A 21857-nucleotide genomic window follows, 5' to 3' on the forward strand; every position below is an offset into this window, starting at 1 on the left:
GGGGGGGGGGGAAGGGAAAAAAGTGCTTTTTCAAGTATTTTCCCCATCCTTTAATATGTCTTCAAAGTCTGCCTGTCACTTCCCTTCTGAAATGCATCCCATATCTGTGCTACTGTGGAGTGTCACCGCCAAACTTCCTCTTTCCTTTTCCCAGCTCCAGAGCTGCAGGAAGAGTCAGTGTCTTTGGTGATGACAGTGGCAGGCTGGGTGGGGGTGGCTGATGGTGAGCAAGCCTAGTGACAGCATGGGGTGACTAAGTACCAACTGGCTAATTAAAGCACAGCAGTAGGAGGAGCAAAGTATTTAAGGGTGCCAGAGAGAAAGAGATGCCTCCACAAATTTGTTACACCTCAGCAGCCAAGTGGCAGGGCAACTCAGTGAAAGGTTTCCTTAACTCTTTCGTGCCTCTTATGGAGTAAAATCAAGGGACTAAGAAAATGGCACCATTAACTGAAAAGCCTGAATCAAGGTAAGGACACCAGTCTGTTTTTTTGTCACAGTTATCAAAGCTAGCCCTTTTAGAGCTGCTGTGGGCTGAACTCCCGGGGCTTTCCATGGCACTGGCCAATGCTAACGTGCCCTGAGTGGGAAGGTCTTTTGGGTCAGCATATGCTGATTTTTAGATTGTTTCTTTCATTTGGATGGGTATTTCCAGTTAACGCTTGAAAAGAGAGGAGTTATCAAGGTCGTCATTACCTGGGTTTGTGCTTCTGTGTAGGGAAATGGGCAGGTCCTTGCCTCTTTATCCTGGTGACTGGATCTTCCTCCTGACTATTTTTATGGGAAGGAGGGATTGAAAGCAATTCCTGAATGCTGATTCTGAGACAGTTGCTAAAATGAAAGTGATGAGAATGGATGTGGAACTCTCACCAATATGTGAATTTGGTCACCTGAGGCTGGAGGAGTCAGAGGGAAGTGAAGATGAGGACTGGCTTCTGGAATGTAACTTTCTGCTATTTCTGGAGACACTTTGCATGTCAGTGTGTTGCCTAACCCAGCAGCTCAGTTTTCTTGGTGCATTTTCAGTACTGAGTAGAGGAGCAGTCGCTGTATTCTTCATTCTGGTGTGTAGGTGACTTTAGAGGCAGCACAGCCCAACCAGGCTAGCAAGCCAGCGCTCCAGCCTGAATTCTCTGGCAGGCATGGGTTTGCTGTCTGGCCTTGGGCACGTGATGGTGACCAGCCTTCTGAGTTTTGCTGGGACCCTTTTGTGCCTGATACTCCAGTAGATAAATCAGTTTCCTGGCAGTTTTTCTAGTGTAGCAATGCCTCCAGGTTGGCAAAGGCTGAGGAGGATGACCCCGTCTTAACTTCATCTTGCATCTGTAGGCTTGTCAAAGGTGTGTTAGAAGTGTTGCGTGCCTGGCTCCCCATATGCATTGGCTAGGCTTAGCTTTATGTGGTTCCCTGGAGGTCACTGTGGTTGTGTGTAAACGAGACCAACTCTCAAACTGGTTTTGCTTATTCTAAAAATCAAAAAAGAGAGCTGTAAGACTTGTTATACTGTGCCAGCTAAGCTCATTTCAGATGCTGCATAGAATAGAGGCCCTCAACTTCCATCTCTGCATAAAATCTCAGGGTGGGAGGGCACCTCTGGAGATCACATCGCCCAGGCCCTGCTGAAGCAGCTCTCCTCCAGCAGGCTGCACAGTCACGTCCAGGCGGGTTTGGATGTCTCCAGAGAAGGAGACCCTGCAGCCTCTCTGTGCAGCCTGTTCCAGCACTCCGTCACCCCCAGAGTCGGAAAGTTCTTCCTCAGGTTCCAGTGGAACTTCCCGTGTTGCAGTTGGTGCCTGCTGCCCCTTGTCCTGTCCCTGGGCACCACTGGGAAGGGTCTGGCCCCGTCCTCCTGACACCAGCTCCTGGGATATTTGTAGGCATCGATAGGATCCCCCCTCAGTCTTCTCTTCTCCAGGCTAAAAGGCCCAGCGACCTCAGCCTTTCCTCCTCAGGGAGATGCTCCGGTCCCTCACCATCTTCACAGCATCTGCTGGACCCTTTCCAGTAGCTCCCTGTCTCTCTTGAACTGGGGAGCCCAGTATGGACCCAGCACTCCAGGGGCGGCCTCAGCAGGGCAGAGCAGAGGAAAATCACCTATATATCCTGAAAAGTGTTAGCTGTTGCTTAGTGAGTGTTTGTGCAGAGCTTCAAAACAGGTAGTGCAAGCAGAGGTCACAATTAAAAAAGTTCATTGTGGTTGCCAAACTGAGTACTCATTAATGCCTGTGCAATTCCTCTGCCTTACACAACTAGGAATCTCAGGAGTGGCTGGGATGTTATAAGGTGGTCTGCACCATTAAAGTATCTGGTTTATAGGTCAGATTCTTCTCTCTACCCTCATTTTTGTGGAGCATTTAGGATTTGAACTCTGTGACACTAGTCAATCTGTAATCAGTATTTCTACTTAATGCAACTTCCTCTTATTCACTAGTTCGCTGTTTGAGAGTGTGTGACAGAGGTGAAGACAGCCTTTGTAGTCTTTGTTATACAAAATCATGCAAGAGAAGCTGCTGGATGTTGTTTAGATGATCTAATTGATCGTATTTATAGAATGCCATTCACTGTAGTAAATGCAATGTAGTGTTTGTGTCCCTCAATCCTGCAGTCAGCTGAATGGATCCGTTGTTATACATAATTAGGGCTTCTGGAATTTGGGTCTGTTTATTTACAGCAATTGTTCTGCAGAGGCACAAGTGGCCCCACATCAGAGGTGTACAGAGAGTCAAGTGCAGTACACAGAGCACCCCAGCTGCACAGCTCTTACGAGTAGATGCACAACAGCTTGGACTCGGGGAATATTCTGTTTCTTCCAGCTGAAGCATAAAAGCAGCATCCTCTTGGCTAGGTGTGGTCATCGCAGATGTCTGAAAGATTTTCCTTTTGCAAAAAGGTAAATCTGGTGTCACTGAATTAATTACCCCTTAACTGTAAATAAATCCCGATTTCGTTAGTTACGTGCTCCCTGCCCAAATTCTTCTACGAATCTCTGTTAAGTGTCCTGAGTGGTCCCAGGCTGCAGTATGCTGTTAAATCAATCATCTACAGCTTTCCCTCCAGAGCTGGCAGCCTAAGCGCTGTGCCCGGCAAGCTCCCATGTATAGGATATACATCAGCTCCTTTGTAAAGTGCTTCCATCTATGAGGTGTTAGTGTATGGATCACAGACAAATCTGAGCAGAAATCTCAGCTTCTGCTGCTCTCAAATGATGTGCCTTATGTCTCCTGCTAAGATGAATGTGAGATCTTATTTAAAATGTCCTAGAAATTTTTATTTTTCTTTCTGAAGCTTTAAAATGTCTCTGTGAGCAGCTGGGGCGTACGGGTGTGGCGGAAAGGCATTTGTTTCTTTAGCATGCATGAATGATACATGGGCCACGGCTGCTGTCACTGTGATCGCAAGCCATCAAGTACAAAAACCAGAGGGCAGTCCTGACAGCCTCAGGAGGACATCAGAGCCCTGTTACAGCGGATTTGAAATCTATTGCCATGACAAGAAATGTTTTTGGCCATAAGGCTACTGATAAGAGCAGTTAAGTTGTACAGAGGGAGCCGGTGATGCACTGCACATCCAGTTACTCTTGGCAGCTGCTCTGTGCCAAGCGACCCTCTGGATGCTGTTTTCCAACCCCTGTGCTGGTAGCAGAGCAGGAGGTTGATGGCTCAGGCGGGAGCTGCCTTGCAACCCCACAACCCTGCAGGTGCAAATGATTGTCACTAATGAAAGTTCGATGGCTGATGTGAAATTATTTGCATCTACTTCTTTGCAGGAAGGACCCTGGAGACATCAAATAGCTATCTGAACTAGCATTGACCATAGAACTGGTTTTAGTAGACAGGCCAGAATTAGAATGGACTAAAAAAGCCAGTTTACTTTTTAAACCTTGCTTTTTAGCTGCTGGGCATGTCAGCTGTAGGCTTTGCTCTCTGGTTCTGTGACATTAACCAGAGTTCAGACTTTGGACTGCTGGCCTTTTACAATCTTCTGCTATTTGCCAGATTTTAATGAGATTGCTGACAACATGCAGACCAGTTGCTTTGGAAATGCCTGTTTACAGGCTTGCAAAATGACTGCTCAGAGGTGCAATCACTTTCTAAAACTGCATGGATGGGGGTGAGTGCAGGGAGGAAGAGCTGCTTAAACAGAAAAATTGTGTTGGTGCAAAACAATTTAGCTGTAGCTGTTTGTGAATTAAATTTAGCTTGCAAATCAGGAGCAGCATTCAAGCCATAAGAGGAGTGAGTTCTGGAGCAGGCTTCCAGGAGTAGCAGTGGAGGCAGGAAACCTTACCAGTTTTAAGCTGGAATGTGAAATGTTCTTGCACAGGATTGTATGACACAGTTGCCTGCAATAGCATGGGAGTAGGCTTGATGACCCAGGAGATCCTTTTCTGCCCCCTGCTCCAAAAGTGGTGACCTTGAACTGAGTTAACTCAGGTCGCAGCTAAAGTTTGTTTACTCTAAAGCTGATGACTGTAAGATGACTTAGTTCAAAAGCATCTCTCAGTTCTTAAAGCCATACCTCTGAGTTTACGTTTTCTATTTGACTTTTATTATTGAGGGGCACATTCCTTTTAAATTGCACAAAAACTGGCACATATGCCCCAGACAACTTAATTTTGCCCATTAGGAAGGAAACAAACATGCACTATATTGGGGGGAGGGGGGGAAGGCAGTGCATGTGAAATGTGCTGTTTATTTATTCTAACACCTGTAAGTTCAATTATTTATAAGAACACCTTATCCAAGCTTGTGTTCTATGCTGCCATTTGTTTCATTCATTTAGTGAGCTTTCGCTGCTCCCTTGCTGCTGTCTTAACACTCGCCGAAGAGTGTGGGGCAGCAGTTGTCTTGTACAGAATTGGTGTGATTCTTCTATATGTGCACTGCTTGCTTATTCACAGTCTTTTCATGACATTTATTCTTAGCAGCATAATGTCTTCTGAAGGAATGACAGGATGTTCTTTAACCCTTAAAATAAAAATGACAGGCAACATATTTCTCTCAGTATTTCAGGATAAGAGAATAATGATACTTGAAGAGAGAGCTGATTGCCTGGGTCAGCCTGGGGCTGCCACCTGTATTCTATTCTTTTTTTTCTTGCCACATTTTATGTGATACAAAGTGAGAAGTACAGAGGAGATGTGCTTTCCAGCCAGTTCCTTTAAGAGGAGGAACCTCCCGGCAGGAGGCACTGGCTGCAGTGCAGCCCTTTGCCCGCTTCCCAGAGTTGGGACTCCCCAGAGTTGGGACTCGGCGCTGCTGGCGAGGCTGGTTGAGCAGAGCCTGGGTCAGGGGCAGCGGTGCCAGTGTGAGAAAGGGTCTGAGCCAGGGGCCAAACAAATTAGTGCTGTCAGTGACCTGACCAGGGGAAAAGTAAGGTTTGTGATTGCTGATCATCCTTTAGGTCTGAAAGCTTCCCGTTTTTCTGAAAGCCTACTAGATTATACTATTATAAATAAGAATTTGATTTTTCATATAAGTGCAGCCACAAAACACTTAAAGCTCTTGTATATGGAGAGAAAACTTTGGAAATGTAAAAAACTGCAGAACTGAGGAGATAAAGTAGGAGTCCAAAACTCTGGAATATAAGGAACCTGCCCAATAAGTTCTGAATGCTCATCTCATGTTTAGCAATTGTTTTAAAATCTTATGCAAGTCATCAGAGCTGCCAATAATAATGAGAAGAAACAAAAGGAAATTACTTTTCCCCACACACACACATTAGACCACCAAAAATAACTACCACCTGCGACTCTTAGCTGAGATACCAGTGACTTAAGAGCATATGTCCTTGCACGGAACTATTAATGAGCTGTTTGTTCCCCCCTGCCGTTGTAGGGAGGGTACTCGGATGTTTAGAGCATGCGAGATTATCCAGAGACGTGCTGTGCAGTAGTTGCCACTTATCTGCATTCCTCCTAAATAGGCTTCCAGGCACGCTGTGCTCTTTTCCACACCAAGTAGGGAAGGAGCTGCAGCCTTGGGAGAAGTGTGCTGGGGGGAAGGGGGGAAGAAGCATTAAACATCCGTCTAGAGGTATGGCCTGACTGGCAAGGAGCTGGTGGATGTGACGTCCTGACATTGGCATGTGCCAGGGTTGCAGCTGCTGGCTTAGGCCCGAGGAATTTGTTACCTTTCATTGTGTCTGTGCTTTGGAGCCTCAGTCACGATGCCTGCCCCGCTTCAGGAAAGGCACTAACTCTAGTCTGGCCAGGAGGCACGGGTTAGCTGCTTAGAGCAGGCGGCTGGAAGGAGACACTTGGGGATTTTAGAGTATTTTAAAAATGATTTTATTTTTTTATTTATGTTTTAAATTTGTTTTGTTTTGCCTGATCTGGCAGTACTGGTTTCCCTGTTTTTGATGTTGACACAAGGGATCTCATTTTCGTTTCCCTTTTGAAAGTCCCTTCTGAAGAGCCGCTGTGCATCCTCGCCCGTGTGCCTGGAGGAACGGTTTGGCCGTGTCTACTGGCAGGTTTTGAAGGGAACTGAGACCAGCAGATGTTTTCAGGCCCACAGAGAGCCTGGCTGGCCAACCTGGCAGGGACTGCTCTGCCCGAGGATGTGCCACCCAAGCACTCATGGTGCACTGGCTGCAGCACCTGCCTTCCCCAGTGACAGAGGGCAGTGCTTCGCAGTGCTGGGGTGATGGAGCCCACCGTGCTGCCTGGCCAGACCCCCTGCCTGCTCCCAGCAGCGGCCGCAGGTGGCACTTCACCGTGTGGCTTAGGTCAAGCACCTGGGAGATGGGTAGAGTAACTGTAGCCCCAACACAAAAAGGCACCGAAACACATCCTCCAAGCAGGCACCGGGGTTTCCCCGATCCAGACAGCAGTTACCTCCACCTGCATGCAGCAAATCTGTGTGCAACTTCTCAGCTGATGAAAATCAACTTCTAACTGGAGTTTCTGGAGTTAGAGAGCCCAGGCGCTCAGGATTGCTTACTCTCGCCCCAGGCATGCGGAATCCTTGCTGTGGATGGGAACCCACATTAAGTACGTGTTCATTTGAGGGCTTGGATAATGCTGATTAGTTTCACAGTAAGTGAACACTGAATGCTTGTTATTTTACTTGAATTCTGTAATTGCTAGTAAGCGTGGGGATATGTGGAAAAGTAATTTTTCTAGATCTAATGAGTTTGTACACCTCCTCCATATAATTTTAGCAATCTTACTTTAATTATCACTTTATTTTTAACCTCAAATCACTTCTTGTGAAAATAATTTGTTCTTTTAAGGCCAAATAATTGCGCTGGCTTTGGTGTGAATTCTTTCATTAATGCTTCTCGTAATGAAGTGAAGGCTGGTGCTTCAGATTGTAAGCAATGTCAGGACTCTTGAATCAAAAAGACATCACTGAAATCAGAGTTTTGTGGCAGTTGTGATGTCACTATTCCTAAGCAGAGGTGAGACGGTTTGAAAAGTATGGAGCATGGGGCCACAGCTTTAGTTGCTCGGATAGTGATGTTGTGGAAGGGGATAACAGCAGCACTGGAACCCAGCCTTTGCCCAGGCATGAGAGTTAGTATTTTCTCTTTGCTCTCCTGAAAAGGTGATACGCCAGATTTATTTCTTTTTCCTGCCTTTTTCAGCATGTATAGCAGAGAATGCAACCTTTGGGGGATGCTCAGAGTGGAAGAAATGTTCTGTTGACTTGCATGAAGGTTTATGGTGAGGGCTCATGCTGAGTCAGAACTTCCGGGTACCAGCAACCTCTTCAGCTTCAGAATGGCTCTGATCCTAAAGCAGAGTTGAGACCTACTGCAGTATCGCCGCCTCTTGTAGTTTTCTCCCTGCCGTGTGGAGAGACTTGTATTCATCAGCGACTTTAACTTGTAACAGGTTTTCCATACGTAGAAGAGCATGATACTACTACAAACCTCCTCAGGCTGGCCAGCCTGTCATTTTAGCCTGTTTCTTTCTGCTTTGCTTGAACTAAGGCATCTTTCCATAACCAAAATGTACAGGGATCAGAAAGACCATTATTATTGAGTACGTTTGTCTAAATTTTCAGGCTGCGTCAACTGTTCCTATTTCAGGGTGCAGAATGGTAGGAGCAAAAAGCAGACGCTCTACAGGCAGGCAAAGCGGGGCAGCAGAGCTTTAAGTTGGGCTCAGCTTTTGGTGCTGACTGATTTTAGACTGCACCCTCCACTCCACACTGTGCTTTTTCTGGGATCAGCTTGGAGTTAGGCTGCGTCCTGCTGAGCCTTCACCAACCCACAATGTATATCTTATGTGGATATTTTAATGAAGGAAACATTTAAATAATTAAGTGTTGGCGGCTGTTGCTAGGGTGGCATGCTGGAGAGCCCAGATATTGGCTGGTTTTACAGACTGATCTGTTACTATTTTTGCTTGTTAATTTTCTTTTCTTTCCTTTTGAGTATCTGTTGAACACGCTCATTATATTCTGGCTGGTAGGAAACATGCTAGTTAAGAATGGGGATGCTTGAGGCAAGAGAGTAAATTCAGTTCTCTGAAGGCAATTTCCACCTCTTACAACATCCCACTGCTGCCTCCAGTTCATGTAACAGGAAAACAAGTACCTCCAGCTCTCTTGTTTAGTTTCTTGTCTCTCTGAGCAATTTTCCCTTATACTTTAGACTGGGCTCTTTGTGCATAATTTCACAGCTTCGGGTACCTATTTCTGCTCGTGCCTTGGAAGCCATTAAGCGGCTGGAGTTTTACACTTGAGCTCGCTCTCAGCGCTCACTTTTTTTTTTTGTGGGGGTGTGGGGAGAAGACTGGAACACAAAATTAAAGGGTTGGTAATTCAACCTAGGCCTTTGAGAGCTGAGAGATCCTGGCAAACATGGACTTGTTCTGTAGAAACGCCGCTCTTTGACTACTTAAACCAGCATCTGTGGTGCAGCACTGGAACCTGTGTGTTTGCTGCAGACACCAGGTGCCTGGGGAGTGGGCGCTGGGTGTGAACAGGACCCACAGCTGCCGCAGGCTGGCGTGACCATGGAAAGGGACTTTTGTCTCCTCTGGTGCCCATCTGGTAATTTTTCTCTTGGGTTGGTAATTTTACTGTCTTTGGTCCCAAGAGGGTTAAAGCTTCTAATTTGAAAGTTTCACTTGCTGGAGTCTGATCCTGAAAAATCAGCAGCCCCGCAGGACTGGAGGTGATTGGGGCAGAAGTTAATATGCATTTTGGCAAGTGTAATCTCTTCTGTATTCTAACATCTTTCAAAGGAGAGACTGACTTTGATCAGATCGCCTTGAAATCTGCCAGTGGTCTAAGTTGGGGGGTTTAGCTTAAAGCTTTTAGTCTCACTGAGATTTATTTTTTTTCCTTAAAGGTGTTGCACATTTTATGCATTAGAAGCTAGCCAGGTTTGCGCTTTGCCATATATAGACTCTTGGACTTTAATCAGTATCTTCAGATTTGATGTTGAGAATTAGTCTTAATGTCTGAAAATAGTACCTATATTGGGTGGAAATACTCTTGAATTTCTGATAATTATCAGCAAAAAACTGATAGTTGACATAAATCCATTTGGGTTTCGAAACTAAATTTCTTGAAGAAACTGTGACTGTTGAGTTTTGTGATGAATGTTCAGCATCATGTCCAACGCTGTCTGGGCAGACATGGAACACAACATAAGCATTCTGCCTTTCTTTTTAAACAGACATAAACAAAACCCAGAAGTGAAAAAGGCAAGTCCCTCCACCACGATGAGCTCTGGTAAGTCTGTGTTGTTTTCCACTTGCCCTCATTGACATTCCTTTTTGTTGCTAGAAATATTCCTGTTTCTGATGCAGTCACTCTTTTTGACTCTTCTGCCTCCCAGAAAAAGAGTCAAAGCCCTTGAACGCTCAGGGAGTCTGACTGTTAAGGCAACAGCAGAATCCCTTCATAATAAAAAGTGTCCTGGCTTTGCATTTGTTGTTTTAGTTTGGCTCATAATGCTCAAAAATTTAGCAGAAACATCTTGAGCTGGAGTAGGTCACTTTAGCTTTTTTCCACTGTGGAATGAAAGAATTCAAAATTATTGATTACCTGAAAATCATATCGGAAATAATTTGATATGTTTTAGTAGGGGTGAATGCAAAGTTTGACATCTAGATAGGAAAAATAAGCTGTTCAAAGAAAAATGAGGGACCAGGAGATGGGGGCTGGTTGGGAAAAGGCAAACTTCTGGGCTTGTCTGGGTGACAGGCTGAATCAGAGTGGAAACCAGAGCAGGCGCCATACTGAAGTGCCATATGTAGGACCCGGGGAATAATATTCCCACTTGATTTTAGCACCTTATCAAGTCTCAGCTGGAGTATTGTGTCCAGTTTTTAGCACCACATTTTGAAAAAAATGTGAACCATTTGGAGAGAGTCTAGAGGAAAGCTAGGAGACTAATCAGGGTCTGAAAAACATGAGCTGGGAATTTTGCTTAAGCATTGATAAGCTTCCATGTTGTGAAGCACTGGAACAAGTTGCTTTAGGGTGATGCTGGAAGTTTGTAAGAACTTGTTAGGCAAGCATTTGTCAGCAGGGAGAGAGGCAGGTTTGTTTTGGCCATGGGTCAGGAATAGGGATTTAGATGACCCTTGGAGGTTCTTTCCAGCACTATCTTCTGTCTTTCTCTGGATTCACAAGAGCCAGTTTTATTCATATCAGCTAGGAACAGTGTGGACTTGAAAATTCTCTCTTGAAAATGCCATCAGTGAGCTGGCTGCTGTATGCACATACAGAGACAGTCCCTGTTTATAAGAGGCTGCAATCCAGGTAGGCAAAGAGAAAGGACAGACACGGGTGTCATCCAAGGGAGATTTGTGTCTCCAAGCAAAATCTCCTGAGACAGTAGAAAATACTTCCGGGTTCATTAATCAAATCGTGCCGACCTGTGGCATCCCCTCCCAGCCAGAGGTTAAATTTGGTTGCAGAGCTTTTAACCCAGAAGTAATCTGCTGCTTCATTTGTCTTGCAGAACACGAAGAAATGGATGTTACAAAAACTGTTGTCAATGGGCTGAGCACCAATGGACAAGAAAAAGGTGGGTTAAGAGCTTCAGAGACATCTCTGCAGCTCCCCCTGCATGTCAGCTGCCTGGTGTGGTTGATTCTCGGACATTCACTACAGCAGTGGTTTCCAAATTTAGTTTGCTTGGCGACTGGCACAAGAAAAGCCTTGTGCTGCACCATGCCAGTACCAGCAGCATTTTGTAGCTCAACAAGTGTTCTTTGTCTCTTAGAGGTGGCAGGCTGGATTTGCCCCTTTGTATATTTTTAGTGGTGTTCTGAGGAAAGCTGTGTGCTACTTGTGGTGCTTGTGAGCACCTGTGAATCAGTATCTCGGTGTGTTTAGACAGCATGGGTTTGTGGGTGCCTGTGTGTGAATCCTGCTAACTTCAGTGGGAGGTGAAGGTTTGAGCCCAGGGTTAAAGGGCAGGAACTAACCAATTAAGTAATGAAATTTAAAAAAAAAATTAAAAATTTGTCACTAGCAACAATGATTTAAACCCCAAACTTACCTAAACAAACCAATCGTCACGTTAACATCAGTAGGTTTGCAGCATGTTTTATAGCATTCAGTTTTGCAGAGTGATGCTGTGTGTTTTGGCAGGGTGAAAATACATGGTTGTATGGGTTGGTTTTCTGCTGGTTTCATTTCCTTTCTTTTCCTTTGATGCCTTTTTATAGTGGTTAGTATTTTGACTGCATTGTAGATGGGTGAATTCAGTCAGTTGCAAAGCAGAACGGAATTAGGGTTGTTTCCTAAACCACAGCCTGTTTAGATTTGAGATCTATTGTATTCACAGGATCTCCAGTGCTTGGTGAGAGGCATGGAGAACAGGGTTTGATTTGGGTTCCTCTTTTGTTTAAAATAATAATAATAATCATAAAAAAAATTTAAAGCAATCCCATCAAATTAAAAACTAATTTTAAGCTTTGAAAAAATTCTATCAGACTCTCCCATCATCCTTTTGCTGAGAGCTTTTTTTCCTAGGTTGATAAAGTCTGTGCTTTCCGGTTTGCCAGGGACCAGAAGGGTCTGCCACGAGGGCGGGTGTACACACTGCCGGGATGTCAGTGCCTTCCTCAGGCTGGCCCACTGCTCCCTGCTGGTGTGCAGTGTTGGGGAGGTGGTGCCTCTACTGATTCTGCAGGCCTGAGAGAGGTGGCACAGAATGTGACGAGGCACCTGGCATCAACCGGTCAATGTGTGCAGAAAGCCGATGGGTTTTAAAGGCGAAAACCCTGGCTCTGCAGAAATCAAGAGCACAACTCAAGGTATTCAGGTAGAGCCATGATTTACAAGATATTTATCTTGGCAGATCCTGTTGAGCTTCACTTCTGAGTAGTTTTGCCTTCGCCTTTTTTTACCACCACCTTCCCACCCCCCCCACCCCCCACCCCCTTTTTTTTTTTTTTAATACGAGTTCCACATTAGCAGCAATACAGAGCCAGAGAGAAGTAATACCAGCTGGTTTGGACAGTTTTGTAACAATTACTAGAATTTTGCACAGTGCTGTGGATGGTTTTCCCCTGTTACTACATCTAGTATAATTAGCGTGCTAGTTGATGGAGTCCAGTAGAAATTTTTTCAATTAAATGTTTACATGGATGGATTTTTTCTGAAATGGATATTTTGTTGCTGCCCTTTGGCATGGGGCTATTTTCAAGATTATTTCATGTTTCACCTCCTTCCATTGCTGAACTTGTAAAACAAGTGCCATAAAATCCAGAATTCATGTAATGTGGCTAGTTTAATGATGCTCTCTCAACCTTTCAATCCTTGTTTTTTCACTTGGTTTTGTTTTAACTGGGCCATATTAATGTTAACTTAACATTTTTAGTTTTGCATGTAGTGTATCTCAGCTAAATGATTACACTAAAATTTGTTGATGGCTTCTAAAAACTAATGCTTCCAGATTCTTTGTGCCTGCAGCACAGTGGCAGTCAGCAGTTAGTCAATTCAGTAAGCACTTCTGTATGCTACATAAAACAGACACGTCCTGAGTTAGGGCTAACGAAGGGATATTTTTAACGGTTGCATCACTGCTCTCTGGACTGCTTTTGTATTTGAAATTTCCTGCTATTGTGTCTCCAAGTACATTAGAAAATTTTGTGGCATGCTTCCCAAACTGTTCTTCCTTTTTGGATGTGCCATTTACACTTTTGTGTTTGCAGCTGTTGGCGTCCCTTTATGTACACGCTCTATTTCTGCCGTTAAAATAATCCCTGTGAAGAAAGTGAAAAGTTCTCCTCACCTAGTGCTGCCTACAGGTATCTTCTTCCTTCCTCCCCCCGCCATGCATTAGTTGGCCATCGTTCTCTCTTCCCTCCCTCCCCTGTCTCTCCGTCCCTCTCTATCTCCCCGCTTCACCCACGCACTTTGGCTGGTTTTCAGCTTTATCCTCTCCTCACTGTTTCCAGAGCTGTAGATTTCATCAGTAGGTAACCAAGTTAGCTCTTGATGGCACGATACACTGTTCTGAATTATGCTGCTCCTCTGCAGACATAATTGTGTCTACTTGAATCAGGAATCATTGTAAGCTCTTCTACTAATGCTTGATTATGAATAATATTGTTATTACAGCCTCATTTTTAACAAACTCCTGATGAACCAAAGAATGTTTCCTGCATATCTGTAGTCTTTCTGAAAGTATATGGGTGTCAGAGGTGGTATTTTACAGGTTCAAGCATAGTTCAACATTGGTAGGATGGTTTTATTTTTCTATACGTGACTTTAAATACATGTTTTTAAACACTGACTTTACAGAATCTTTATGTGGATAAATAAGGATATTAGGCTGTCTGTCACCCCCTCCCCAAGCACATGTTCTCCCACTATAAGCACAAGATTATTTTTGTACGTTGCTGGATTTGGACAGTCAGCCTAGCCTAGCTGATACGTGTCTCTCCTGTTCTGTCACACATGTGCTCTCTAGGACTGGTACAGTGCTAATGGCGTGTTTATTACATCTGGTGGGTTTCTGTACTGATGAGCGATACAGATTTTTGTTTTTCATCATTTCACCTAAATTGTGAGGGAATTCAACATCTTAGGTATTTGTCTTCCTGTCCCAAATTGAAATAGTCTGACGTCTTCAAAATGTTTTAATTTTTTGAGTTCAAAGCTTTTTTTCTTGATTCTTATTCTTTTGATTTGCTAAACAGGTTTAATATGTTGTTTGAAAATAACAAAAACTTTGCATTGATTCCCAAATTTGGTTCTTCTCTGATATGATGGAGACATTTATGGCATGTTGAACTCTGCTTCCATTTCTCTTCATCGCCTGTGAAGGGAATCTAGGTGTAGGAGCGTAGGGAAACAGCTACCTGCACTCTTTGTGGATGTCTTACTCAGGCGTGGTGACTCCCAACACACCTCAAAGTTACAGCATTCTTGAAACTGGAGTCCCAGAGCTTAAACCTTTGTCCTCTGGTTTGAAAGTGGCTCCGTAGAGTCCTCAGGCTGTGTGTTGTGCTGTGAGGATGGGAACAGTAGCCACAACTGGACTTTTGGGCAAAAGGAATCCTGACCCCATCTGGATCATGTGAAAATCAATCAGAGAAGTCAATTTCTATTTCACCAGGCATGTGGGTGACCTTAAGGCATGGTCAGTTGCGTGGTGTGAGTGCAAATGTGGTGTATTTAAGGATTAAGCAGCATTTGATATGTCTGTGTGGATAGCCTTTCCCTTCGCAGAGGCTGCCCCAGTGCTCCTAGATGAACTAAAAGCTGAACCGTAGGGAAGTATCCTCTGACTCCTTCTGTGCTCCATCCTTCCTTCGGTCCAGAGGGTGGGTCTGAAGCTGTGCCCTTTGCGACATCCTGAAAGCCTGGGAACCCACCTAAAAGCTTGGACTGTGGTGGTTCCAGCGTAGAGGGCTTCCGATGTGGGCCAGGTTTTTTTGTTTCTCCAGTGTTTGTTGAGCCTTTCCCCTCACCGCTGTTGTCCATCTGGCACTGTCCATGTTTCCCTGGGTTGTGGCCACCTGGGTTGTGGTTTGAGTGTTTTGCAACCGCAGCTGAAGGGTTGTAGTGGTCTATAGGCACTGTACTGGTGTGGATTTAATGGGGCATTTGTCTCGCTGAAATCAGCCAGGGAGTATCGATTGGCACAAGAGTGGGCTGTTGTCAGGGCAAGAAGCAGCAGCTTTTCCCCCTCTGTCCAGTCTGATGGCATAACTTTGAGAATATTAACAGTTGCTAGAGAGGAGCTGGTAGCATGAGCCCCATAAAAATAAAAATCATGTTGGTATTTGTGTAACACAGCAGATACTCAGCACCCCTTCGGGCTCACTGTGTAGTGCTGCAGTAGGACTGGCACCTCTGGCTGGGTAGGTGGCAGTGCAGTCTGATGGCAGCTGCAGGGAGGTGCTGTGTTTTCCTGTGGAAGTAGCTGAGATGAGAGACTCTTTAGGCTTGTTGTTTCTATAGGTATCTTAGAGGAAACAACTCTCCAGAAGGATTTGAAGTAAGGGGAGGAAGATAGCCTTGAAGTACTAGTTTGTTATTACTTAATAGGATGGCAGGAGGGAAAAAACCAAATCCATGGACTGAATTACACAAAGGTAAGGCTGCACAGAAGCTGAATCGGGCCTCCACAAGGGTGCTGGCATGATCTGGTGCCTGGCTCACAGGGTGTACATTAAGCATTCTAGTTTGTGGGATTTGGGTTCCTATGTCAGAAGGTGAAACACTGCCATGAAACAGAGTGAGTGGCCAGGAGGCGGCTTGCAGTGCCCTGCCTTTAGATCATATTCAGCACAGTTAAAAGATTTTATCCTCCAGTGGTCATAAGAATATTTTTTTTTCTCTTCCAGTTCTGCACAAAAGGCATTTTCAAGGCTTCAGCACACAAATCATACTGCTGGGACATCCCTATAGAACAGCCACACGTGTGCTTGTAGAATGTCCTTGCTAGTACAGTGTCTCCACACAAAGGACAAATAAAGCAAATGGACCTGTGAAATTTCATTCAAACACTTTTCCTCTCCTTTCTTAGCTCTGTTACACTGACTCAGAACTTACTCCTACATTCCTCAGTTACATGAATATTGAACTGCTTTGATTTGTCAATGCTTTAAATCCAGAGCTAATCTTCATCTGCATAAACATTACTAGATTGATTCACCCAGAGGCAGCCATGCTAAAATTACTCCGTAGAGCTCCGATGGCTCCTAATAGCTTTGTATCATCTGTTTCAATGTGTCTCCTCTGTGCATGTGCATTTCCTGTAGAAACGGATCCCACTAAAGTCTGCAGTGGAAAAGGAGCAGTGACCCTCCGGGCATCTCCAGCCTATGAAGAGAATCAGAATATCACCTCGCCATGTCCTCAGAATGTTGAGCAACCTGAAAGTAAGTGGGTAGAAAGTAAGCTGGTCCTCACAATAACCTCAAGAGGGGGTGGCCCAGGGACTTGGTGTGACTTTTTTTAGCAACGATTTAAAGCCCAAAATGCTGTAGCATGGTTGGAAACTGCTTGCAAGAACCAGACCAGTGGAGGGAGACTGGCTTCTGTTCTCTCCTGGTGCAGGTTTCATGACCACTCACTCATTGCCTTAAGCTTGTTTACAGCCCCCTTTTGCTGTCTGGAGCACCAAACACTCTTGAATTTTTTTTTTCTTTTCTTCTTCTTTCCCCTGTCAGGCCCATGTCACCTCCTTTTATCCCAGGCGTGAGGTGGAACAGAAAGAGGCCGAGTGGTGCTACTGCCACAGCAGCATTCACTTAGGTTGTCAAGGGAGCGGGGATAGCGTCCCAGACAGACAGTGTCCCCACAGAGCTCTGCCATCTTTCAATAGCAGACGTGTAATTACTTAATTGAAGGAGACGGGCAAAGCATAACAAACCTGGCCAGTGCCGTGGGTCTGGCAGAGAGGAAGAACTCCCAAAGGCAAGATGCCGCTGAGGGAGGAGGGGGTCAAACTTACTCTTGAAAGCAAAGCATACATGGTTTCTAACCGTATTGTTGCAGGAAGGGCAATTCCATTAATTCCAGCCCCAATGTACGGCTTTTTGCTCTGTCTTCTCCTCCCATTCTGTCCCTCCCGTGACCTACCCTCTTTTCATGCTTGCCATTCTCTGTTTCTTCACTCCTACCCCCCACCATTGCCTCTCTCCTTTCTGTTGATGGCTTCATAAATTTCCAGCAGCTTGAATGGCAATGAGCCCATTACTATGGAAATCAGCTCATTAATACTTCCTTTGCTTATTCTCTCAGTCGCTTTATGAAATGTACTTTGGAGATGGAGGAGCTTTTTGCATTTAACTTAAACAGCAAAAGGAGTAGCGGGGTGGGGAGGAGCCCAGTGGGAGGTGGGTAAATAAGTGATGAGACCAGTGCATCGAGCTGCAGGGACTGGGTTGTAAAGTGACATATTTTATAATTCCCTTCACTTAGTCTATAAAACCTGATCTGTTTGTTGGCATTTCTTTATCTCAGTTAATCATACGTAGCAATGTTGATAAGGAAAGATACATCTTCATAGCCTGTATCATGGCTAAATACAGGGTCCCTACATTTCCAGTAATTTGTGGTGTCTGGATGTCAAGATGCAGCTTTAGAAAGTAGCTAGCTGAGCTGCCTTTTTGCCTCTTGAAATAGGAATGTCAATGAACAATTGTTTCTTCATTGCTCTGAATGAATTGCCTTGTGTTTACAAAGGTCAGAAACAAGGAGGGCATCATGTTTAGGGCTGGTCTCTATGGTAATTAGGCAGCCTTGTCAGAAAGCATTTTATGTGTGAAATGAAGTAGCTGGACTCTTAACTTCAATTGGTACATGTTATCTATAAATGTAATGGTTTGTTTTTGTCCTCTTTCTTTTCCGCTGTGCCTGTCCTCTGCCCCAACCTCTTCCATCCCTCCTCTCTGTGAAACGCTTAGGTCTGGAGCCAGAAAACCCAGAAACAGGTACAAACATTGGCTGTTTATGTGTTGTTTTCTTGGAAGTATTTCTTGTTGCCTGGGGGTGGGGGTGGGGGGGAAGGAAGAAAAGAGTCCCCTCCTTTCACTCATCCTGTAGCTGGAGAGGGAATCCTCTGTGATCTGAGTTTTCCTTCCCCTCGTAGATGAATGGAGGTCATCATCTAACACCGATGCCAATGGGGATGCCCAGCCATCTTCTCTGGCTGCCAAGGGTTATAGGAGCGTGCGTCCGAACCTTTCCTCAGACAGCAAGCCACAGGTAAGCCTTTTTTCTGTGACCCTGAGGGTGATCTTCTGGGTTCAAGCACTGGATTCATGGTCAGGAGTCCTGGGTTGAACTCCAAACTTTGCTGCAGACTCGGGTAAGTTGCTGTGCCTCAGCTTTTCCTACCTTTAAAATGGGGGCAACACTGATGTCAGCAGAGTGCTGTGGAGCTCGTGAGTTCAGACACGCCACAGTGTTTCCTTGGTGGATGAAGGAGGAGGATGACATGCTGTTTGTTTGCAAGAAAAAAGGTGAAGTAGTCATCTGTTACTGTTCTGTCTTTTATGTTGGTCATTTCCTAGAAGTTCCTATAGGCTGAAAGTGGAGTTACATGCTATGTTAAAAAAATGATGGGGAAACACCTTTCAGTTTTAGCACTGTAACTGATACAAGCCAACAAGGGAAAGGTTATTTGTACCTGAAGGTAAATTGTTGAAGTCGGTCTGTTAAGAGAAGTGTAACTTCATCCTTTTCCTTTTGGGTGGTCAGTCTGCACAGAAGCAGTCTAAAAGTTGATAAGGAAACCCTTTGCTAGAAACTGCTTTCTTATGTGAAACAGAGTCCCTTTGTAGCCTTGGTCCCTATCAGGGTGACTGCTTTGGTCATCAGGGACCCATAGCAATGCTGCAGAACAGGCGCCGTCCCTGAAATCATAAGTGAAAGTGGCAGAAGGCACAACTCCGATGAATGCACGGGAAGGAGCAGCTCCCTAAAGAGAGAACCGTCTACTGCCCGATACTTAAAGCTGTTCTGTAGCCCCTATTGGTCTTATTGATGAACAAACAGAGAGTGCTGATGCATGTAGTACTACTTACGGCAGTCTCCAGGACCGCTGTCCAGGCTAAGCTGAAACGGAAGAAAATGGAAAACAGCAATCGCAGGTGGTAAATTAGTATTTCCTGATAATACTGCGTGGTAGTAAATTGAGGCCTCGCCTAACCTAGGGAGGTATTGTGGCATTCTGAAGTCTCCAGACTGAAACTACTGTCCTTAAGAAATCAAAAGGAATGAGCCTGTTCTAGAAGCAGAAGCCCTTCAGAAGGAACACTTACCAACCCACTTCTGCCCTCCCTTACATATGAAGGAAGAGGGGAAAAAGGGGCACCATGAGTACAGTAGACTATTGACTGCAGCTGTAATTTTATGAAGCTGTTCTATGTCTACATACATATAATGAGAATAGGTGCTGGCCAGAACCTGTCATTTTTGAGTAAATTTTAAAGGAGGTATTTTTTCAGATTTGAGTGTTGCAAGCTGTTAAGGCATCTCCATTCTCTGGTTTTAGCCAATTTTAGCATTGGTTAGCCATCCTGTGCCTACAAAGATATGACAACAGGCTGTGTGTAAAACCTACTTTCATAGCCTCCAGAGGGTTACTTTGCAAGAATGCAGGGAGCTATTGTTCACTAGGTGTGTGTTTTATTTCTTTTCCTTTCAGTAGTTTATAGCTTTCAGCTGCTGACAACAAAGCAATAAATAAAATGAAAACCTCTCTATTGCTAAGTTACTTTACTTCAAAACAGTTTGGCTTTCAGAGACAATTTGCTGTAATTGGAGTTGGAGTTGCAGTCGGCAGGCAGCTGTGGAGTTAGCAACCTATATGTTGCAAAGGACCAAAAGCAGTAAAGCTTTTTGTTATTGATTAGAAGCAGGGTTTCTCTGTTGGTCATCTTGATTCTGAAGGCAAATTATTACAAACTCGGTTTCTCAAAAACTTTAATTGTTCTGGTATTCCTGAAAGCATTTTTAGGACTGAAAAATCCTGAAGACTGCTCAAGAGCTAGCTTTTAGGAGGAAGAAATGCTGACTTCTTACTTAGCCAGCTCTAGCAGGCTACAGTATTCACGTGACACCTGCTGTCATTAGTGTTGGTGAAACCTCGCAACATTCATTTTTCGGCATCGCAGTTAACATGCAGAGATGGCCTAGAGCTCTGAATTTGGCTTTGCCATTCAAATCTCCCCAGTGCTGGCAAGTATTTACTGACAGAGGCATGAGCCTGGGATTAGTTGGCCAGGATGTTAAATCTTGCCTGTGGCTTTCACGGGGGCACGGTGGGTGTTGCTGCGCAGGCCTCAAAACAATGCAGCACTGAGATTTATGTAGCCCAGAGAGAGAAACGTGTAGGCAGGGACTTGGGAGCTGGGCAGAGTTTGTGTGCCACAGTGAGCAGTGCTGAGGAAGAAAGAATGTGCGCAAAGATGTACGTGAGTGAGTGCTGCGCTGGCCTTCCAGATACTGTATTTGCTTTTTGTTCTTGCTGTATTAAAACCTGCTTAACCCAAGTCTAATGACAGAATTAATTCTTCAAATTTATTTATTTTTTTCCTTCCTTTTTCCTTTCATTTGGTGCTGCTTCCTCTCTCCCTCTCTTCCTTCTTGACTGCCTGGGCAGGCCCTTGCTCCTCCCCGTCCTCCTCTTCCCAAAGAGGAGAGCTTTGCATGGCGTCCTCGCACTGACACTAAAGTGACCAACCTGTTGCCCGTGCCCATCATGGACTGCGTGTACCTGAATGCGCCCAAGCCTTATACACAGCGTGCATCACCAAACACCAGTGCACGGTGTTATTTCTCATCACCGACCCCCTACGGGGCCATTCCCCATGGGAAGCAAGGCTTGCCAGCAGGGCATTCTCTCTCTTCAGGCCCCAAAGATGAGATGCATGCTGGGCGGCCTCTCTTGGAAAGTCGCTCCTCGTTGGATGCATCATACATACAACGCAACCCTGACAGGGCAGATCCCAGTAAGGCTGGAATGAATTCCAGTCATGAGACGAAGGCGGATAAAAAGGTCACCAAACTATATGTAGCTTGTTTATCTAACAGCACTTGCTCAGCTGCATCTGAAAATTCCACTGGCACCACACATGACCCAGCAGCCAGCACCAGTTTGGGTGCTGAGCTCACTGAGGCACCAGCCACCGACATTGTTTCCTCTGTAACAGATACTGGAAAGTCTCTTCCTGCTCCTCCTCCTCCTCCTGTTCCTCCCAGGCCGTACTTTTACATTGTCCTCAGTAAAGACGCAGTTAGTTATGGTGCGGGCCAGCCCTCCTGGACTCAGTCGTCACCTCCGCAGGCTGTGAGGGACAGAGTGCTAGAGCCCCAGAGCACAGCTGCCACAGAGGACAGGATGAGAAAAGAGCCTTACCTTGCCCAGCAGCGACAGCCCCCGTACAAGGCGATGGGACGCAGCATGGTACATGTTTTCTCCATAACCTTGTTTTCTTTCAGCCGTGTGAACGGTTCTTTAATTCGTTACAATGTTCCCTTAATGCTTTGTTCCCCTTCCACCTCATTTCTGAGCACTTGTTGTGCCACCTGAGTCTTGTGGTCTTGTACTCGGTAATACTTAACACCTCGCGCACCCCCCTCAACACTGATCCGTGTGTCTGTGCGTGCCTGGTGTTTGTAGGGGGTTGGTCTGGCTGGCGAGGACCTTTCTATTTTAGGGTGATGTGAAAGAAGCAAACTCTGTAATGTGACAGTTAGTGCTTCTTAAGTGATGGTGAACACAGAGCTTGCAGGGAGGCTAAATCAGAGCACAGGACTGGAGAAGAGGGGTGGTGAGGGGAAGGAAGATCATTGTGAAAAACCGTGCGCGTTCACAGGGGCCAGGGCTGCCAGACTGAAGAAGTATGTCTCCCTATGGAAAGAAAATCTGTTGGGGCTCTGTATCGTTTTGGGTGCATCCTTGCATGACACTGT

General features: G+C 45.2%; 1 protein-coding gene across 1 annotated transcript in view; it reads left to right on the forward strand.

Moving 5' to 3' along the window:
* The window catches only part of SORBS1 (sorbin and SH3 domain containing 1), a 220370-nt gene that overhangs the window by 139129 nt on the left and 59384 nt on the right, over window positions 1-21857 (forward strand). Inside the window, exons 5-11 of the mRNA XM_055793988.1 lie at window positions 9637-9692; window positions 10930-10995; window positions 13133-13228; window positions 16193-16312; window positions 17843-17869; window positions 18028-18143; window positions 20545-21348. Coding sequence (XP_055649963.1) covers window positions 9637-9692; window positions 10930-10995; window positions 13133-13228; window positions 16193-16312; window positions 17843-17869; window positions 18028-18143; window positions 20545-21348 — 1285 coding nt within the window. The remainder of the gene's footprint in view (window positions 1-9636; window positions 9693-10929; window positions 10996-13132; window positions 13229-16192; window positions 16313-17842; window positions 17870-18027; window positions 18144-20544; window positions 21349-21857) is intronic.

Source organism: Falco peregrinus, chromosome 1, assembly GCF_023634155.1.
Source record: "Falco peregrinus isolate bFalPer1 chromosome 1, bFalPer1.pri, whole genome shotgun sequence".
NCBI lineage: Eukaryota > Metazoa > Chordata > Aves > Falconiformes > Falconidae > Falco > Falco peregrinus.